This window comes from Anthonomus grandis, chromosome 14 (genome assembly GCF_022605725.1).
Source record: "Anthonomus grandis grandis chromosome 14, icAntGran1.3, whole genome shotgun sequence".
In the NCBI taxonomy this organism is placed as follows: Eukaryota; Metazoa; Arthropoda; class Insecta; order Coleoptera; family Curculionidae; genus Anthonomus; species Anthonomus grandis.
In genome coordinates this window covers 2,442,488-2,448,544 of record NC_065559.1, presented here as the reverse complement: position 1 = coordinate 2,448,544, position 6,057 = coordinate 2,442,488, and the positions used below count along the sequence as shown (strand labels likewise).

Genomic DNA, 6,057 nt, shown 5'->3' with positions numbered 1-6,057 from the left:
TTAAACAAATGTATCCCAACCCAACCCAACGTTCCAGAAGAGACATGGCAACCGCGCCTTTTAACGAAGTCTTTACAATCATTTAGCCATGTAATCTAAGACATACGTATTTACACCTTTATAATAAGAAGAAAAGAGGTAGAAAAAACTTATAACAGAATATTTTAGAAAACTTTACCGATTTTATTCGAACTTTTCGAGTATTTAATATCTTAGGAAAAATGGAAAAAATATGTCGTCGTTTAATAAATTAGTGTCCAAAAATGTGATCTTAAGCCACCCAACACTGCCATTTACTTTAAATGCCGTAAGTTTGGCGGTTTTTTAATAATAATCTTTTATATATTTCGTACAAAAATCCCATACAATTTTCCACTGTGTTGTGGGTTGCCTGGACGCTTGTCTTAGGGTAAGATTTAGGGTAAATGACAATCGTCAATGTACTTTTGACATTATACGTCTTGTCAAGTGTCAAGTGTCATCTATATTTGTTTACATTGTATATTATATTGCTTATATTTCAAATTCATATTATTGTTAGTATATTGGAGGATTAACTTTGTTAAATATTCGTTCAAATAAAACCTACTAATTCCTTATAACGTCTACTTTAAGAGAAAGTTAAGGCCAGGAGCCTAAGGGCATGAATTGATTGAGTAGACGAGTAAGGGTAATCCAAAATAAACTCTGCTTTTTTAGTAGAAAAAACCTTAAAATAATCTATTCGGTGACCTATTAGCCCCAGTTACATCCTTGTTTTTAAAAATGGAACACCAGAACATTGAAGGTGACCTATGTACAGAGCAGTTACCGCAGAGTCAAACTAGCGAGGAAAACCAGGCTATTTCCTCTGATAATAATAAACAAGGTGAATATTTGGATTCAACAACGTTAGTAAGTGATTTAAATGAAGAAGGAACGAGTGCTCGCTGTCCGTTTAGGTATGTGACACATCTTTTTAAGCCAATAGTAGTGAAATAGTAAATTGAATGAAGCAGTAGTTCATCTAAATGGACTTCCCAATGAAACTCGCTAATCTGTCTTTATTCAGATTATTACAGTGATAATTATCAATATATTTTAATGCTATAAGATTCTCTCCAGTTATATTCTGGGCAATATAATATTAATTATTTTAAAATGTCCTGGACCATCAAAATAAATTTTAACCTATATCAAATTACACATGCAATCTCAGACAAAGTAGATTGTCAAGCTACAATATAAGCTTCAGGTGGTTTTTATATTGTATCCAGTAATAGCTAGTTCACTCTGTTTTAAGGACTCTTCAAATTAAGGAATATTGTCTTATCAATCAGATCTTTCATTTGTATTACAGTTAGTTAGAAGATTCTTATAGGCCTATGTTTGAGCAAGAAAAGACCCTGACAATGACTTGCTTATATAACTTCTCTTATTTATAAACAGTGGATCAACTTTACTGTTCAATTTCCAAGAAGTGAAACACAATTTTTGCCCAATCTGCAGTTGTGTCTACCCATTTCAGTGTAACTAAAAAATCAATAATCTTTGATCCCCACTTACCCTAAGTCATAAAAGTATTACTATCAGTGAGCATATATTTTTTTAGTGCTTTATTTCTCTTTACTTTTTATTTGTTGTAAAACAATGAAGCGATATTTCAGTTTGACTATAGGTCATTTTCAAGAGACACTATACTTGCTGGATAACTATTACTAACTGTCTATTACAGAAAACCGACTGTAGAAGAAACAAATTATCACATCCTCGATGAGTTAGAAGAACAAGATGATTCTGATGAGTCTTATGAATATGACTCAGATATACCGGATGAGGAAGTTGAGAGAATGCTGGAGGAGGCATTGGAAAGAAAGAAGAGAAAAGCTGATGAAGCTGGCCTCGACTCAGAAGTACCATTTGAGGAAAGAACTAAGATTGTTGTAATAGAAAAGGGCAAGAATCATTTTGATGTTTTACCAGAGGACTGGTTGCAAGTGAGCCATAACAGTGGCATGCCAATTTATTTGCATAAAACCACTAGAGTTTGCACCCTATCTAGGCCTTACTTCTTAGGCCCCGGGTCCGCTAGGAAGCATTTAATACCAGTGAATGCCATACCTTGTCTCAGTTACCGTAAGGCGAAAGATCACGAACAAAATCAGAAAAAAGAGTCGACGGTGGAGCAGAACAAAAGTGCCCTGACAGAAAACATGCCCAACGCAAAAATAGAAACTGTCCAAGAAAATATTGAGATGCAAAACCTCACACCAGAAGAGCTAAGGGATTACTGTGGGAAACTCTTCGAGTTTCAAGCCATTAACGTGCTTCGATTCAAATCCTGGTCTGAGAGGCGAAAATTCACTAAAAGAAAGAAACAAGAAAGTCAACTGCAAAGACCCACCTTACCGGACGGCACCAAACTGATCACGTTCCCTATCAAGGCGGCAGATAGTGGAGAAAAATCGAATCCCAGTTCCAGAAGGGAGTGGATCATGAACCCCAACGGCAAATCGTACGTGTGCATTCTACACGAGTATGTGCAGCACGCTTTAAAAAAACAGCCTACATATGTTTTTACTGAATTGGAAAACGCGGCCACTCCATATGCGGCAACCGTGATGATCAAAGATATGAAATATGGGGTCGGATACGGAACTAGTAAGAAACAGGCGAAATCGGATGCGGCCAAGGCCACTTTAGAGATACTCATACCGGAAATGAAGTCTAAAATCACCGCTGATACACAGTCTGGTAAGTACGTCTAATTTATGCGTTTTTTTATTAAAATTATCCGTTGAATTATGCCCCACTTAACCCAATTTAGCCCAACCTGATCCTACTCAACTGAGCTGAAATTAACTTTTCATTTAACATTAAGGCTATCCATTCAATGTGTAAAAACATATTATGGATGTAAATGATGCTGTGACTTAATTTATTTGTTTCCACAACAGTTGTGTTATAATTTAAAAAGATATAGAAGCTCACATAAGCTGTATGGAATTTGCTCATAAAAGAACATTCATATAAAATCCTATATCATGTATCTATATCAAATCAAAATCATTTATTGTCTTAGATAATAGAAGCATAGCATTGACACGTCACAATTAATATAAATGCAACCCATAGGTGTTTCCCAATCAGGAATTTGTCAAAATATATGAACATATTTGCAATAAAAATTATATAATATATATTAAAAAGTTCTGTGATAAAATTTCATAATAGTCAATACATATTTGGTATGCAGTATCTTTTTATTAAATTGTTTCATATATGGTTATCACAAAAGTGAGGTGTGAGAAGATTAGGACCTAAAAAGAAACTTGAACATAAAAAAGACTGAAAGAGTCTTTAGAGTAGTCCAAGAATCAATAATTTACAAATTTTGACTACGATAACCCAGGATATTCATTTGTCAATAACAGACAAAGTTTTTTGCTTCTTACAGGCACTCCTGGAATAGGAATTTCAATATCTTGACTTTTAGTGAACCGATTTTATTAATTTTTTTTAAAAAAGTCTAAAAGGGTCTTCTGAGTAGTTAATAAATTAATAATTTCTAAATTTTTAGTACGAGAATCCAAGATATTCGTTTGTCAATAACAGACAAAGTTTTTTGCTTCTTACAGGCGCTCCTGGAATAGGAATTTTAATATCTTGACTTTTAGTGTACCGATTTTATTAATTTTTTCAAAAAAGTCTAAAAGGGTCTTCTGGGTAGTCCATAAATCAGTAATTTTTAAATTCTAACTACGAGAATCCAAGATATTCGTTTGTCAATAACAGACAACGTTTTTTGCTTCTTACAGGCACTCCTGGAATAGGAATTTCAATATCTTGACTTTTAGTGTACCGATTTTATTAATTTTTTCAAAAAAGTCTAAAAGGGTCTTCTGGGTAGTCCATAAATCAGTAATTTTTAGATTCTAACTACGATAACCCAAGATATTGGAATACCCCTGGAATAAAAATTCCATTACATATTTTGACTTTTAGTTCATCGATTTTAGTGATTTTTTCAAAAAATACTAAAAAAGTCTTCTAAGAAGTCAATAAATTAATAATTTCTAAATTTTTAGTACGAGAACTTAAGATATTCATCAATCGAAGAATTTGGGAAAAAAATCATTAATAACTTATTCCAGGTAGTTGAGGCAACTTCAACTACTTGTAAAAATTGAAAAATTAATTTAAGTGCCTGGAATAAATGAAAAATCGTTTCAATTGCCTTGAAAACGGATCCAGTTTGTATTTACATGTAATCTTTTAGGTTCATTATACATGTTTATTATAGCCTTCTAGTACTAAGTTAATTTATGTTCTTATTAAGTGGTTTTATATCTTACATTTCTCGTTTAAAGTATGAATCAACTTCTCAGGCCTATGAATATTCATTAAACATCGTATTTTCAGCAGTGATTTAACCTCATTTTTAAGTCATATATGGAGTGATTTTTCTGTGACTTTTACGTTAATTTTTCTCCCATGTATTTCAAGTAATTTTTTACGTCTTGTAGGGTTTCGAGTATGGTTCTTACTTTCCCTAGAAGTGATTTCTTACATTGGTTATTTCAGGTCATGTCTGATGTCTTACAGGAATTGGAAATAATCTTTGATATATTTCGGGCATACCTGGTCTTTCTGTAATAACGCACAAATGCATATACAATAATAGATGCCAACGATTAAAGAAATCTGTACCCTTAGAGAATATTCATAATGTTAATATCAGGAGTACTCCTTTAGCATTTTTGCTTTTCGCGTTACGACTTCCTGGCTCCCTAAATTACATAACATTCCTAGCTTATTAAGAGGACATTCCCATACCAAACATTCCCTCAAGGAATGTAACATTTACAGCCTATTCGTGTGTTCTAGGTTGTGCAAAACGCGATAAAGATCAGGACCTGTCGTTCTTCGACGAGATTCGGGTGGAAGACCCTCGAGTGGCGGAATTTTGCGCTAAAACCACCGAACCGGCCCCCTACGACATCCTACTCACTTGTCTCCAACGAAATTTCGGTTTAGACGACCTCAAAATCAATTATCAAGGGAACACCTCGAAACACCAGGGCAACGAGTTTAAAATGACCGTGGGCAAATATACGACGACGGTCGCGTGTAAAAATAAACGCGATGGGAAGCAACGGGCTTCCCAGTCGATTTTGCAAATGTTACATCCGAGCATCACGTCCTGGGGTTCACTTTTGAGACTTTACGGTAACAGATCGGTGAAGAGTTTCAAAGAGAAGAAACTCGAGGAGCAGGAGATCACTTGTTTGCAAAGTAAAGCGGCCGTGAATCAGCCGAATTATGCCATTTTGAATAAATTGAAGATGGAACTGGGCAAGTTGAACGAGAAGAGGAAGTCTTTGAACCCCGTTGGACTGTTGAACACTTTGGAGAATACTGTGGAACCGTTGAATGTTTAACGGTTGAAATGTGAAGGGGTAGTCCAGTGGTTATATTTGAATTTTTTGGATTAGATTTTCTAATAGAGGCAATATTTTATTGCCTATAGTCCAAGACTTATAAGGCCCCAGATGAGAGTAGTGCAGACTTGGAACATTGAATAAATTGCTTATTGTTTTTTTGTTTTATTAAAAATAGTATAATGATACATTTAGTTTGTTTTCTTTAAATGATTTCAATCTTCATAAACAGCTTTCCATCAAAGGTTTGCGAAATTTCCCGCCAAAAATTTCAAAAAATTCCCAGGAATACCAATAGAAAAAAACCTGAACCTAAGGCAAGTATGCAGACAGCATCTCACACCGCAACGTTGCCATATTTTTTTATGTGATTGCATTTTACGAATTAAATTTTTAGGGATATGTCGTTTACACGCATTTGAGGCTGATATCAGATTATTAAATGCCGTTTCAAGTTTGAAAATCACTTCAAATACATAAGATAAGTTAAGGAATCGTGAATCTAAGCACACTTGACGTGAATCAGTTTCCATTAAACGTCACATGACCACTAAATTCGACAGTTGTGACATATGACGTAACCGACTGGCATCATTTGGAATTTAAATAATTTTTATTTAGGTGTTGATAATATTTT

At 34.2% G+C, this 6,057-nt stretch overlaps 1 protein-coding gene across 1 annotated transcript; it reads left to right on the top strand.

Annotated features, from left to right (window-relative positions):
• Positions 1-477: 477 nt before the first annotated feature.
• LOC126744671 (microprocessor complex subunit DGCR8) lies at positions 478-5,608 on the top strand. Its single transcript, XM_050452183.1, has 3 exons — positions 478-941; positions 1,715-2,733; positions 4,867-5,608. The coding sequence occupies exons 1-3, from the start codon at positions 766-768 to the stop codon at positions 5,418-5,420; spliced, it is 1,749 nt and encodes a 582-aa protein (XP_050308140.1). The 5' UTR covers positions 478-765; the 3' UTR covers positions 5,421-5,608.
• Positions 5,609-6,057: the final 449 nt, after the last annotated feature.

What these genes read in the sequence shown, in the direction of transcription:
- LOC126744671 (XM_050452183.1), top strand. Translation starts at nt 766, where the DNA reads ATGGAACACCAGAACATTGAAGGTGACCTATGTACAGAGCAGTTACCG. An exon ending in AGTGCTCGCTGTCCGTTTAG is followed by an intron (nt 942 to 1,714) that starts GTATGTGACACA and finishes TGTCTATTACAG; the next exon opens with AAAACCGACTGTAGAAGAAA. An exon ending in CACCGCTGATACACAGTCTG is followed by an intron (nt 2,734 to 4,866) that starts GTAAGTACGTCT and finishes CGTGTGTTCTAG; the next exon opens with GTTGTGCAAAACGCGATAAA.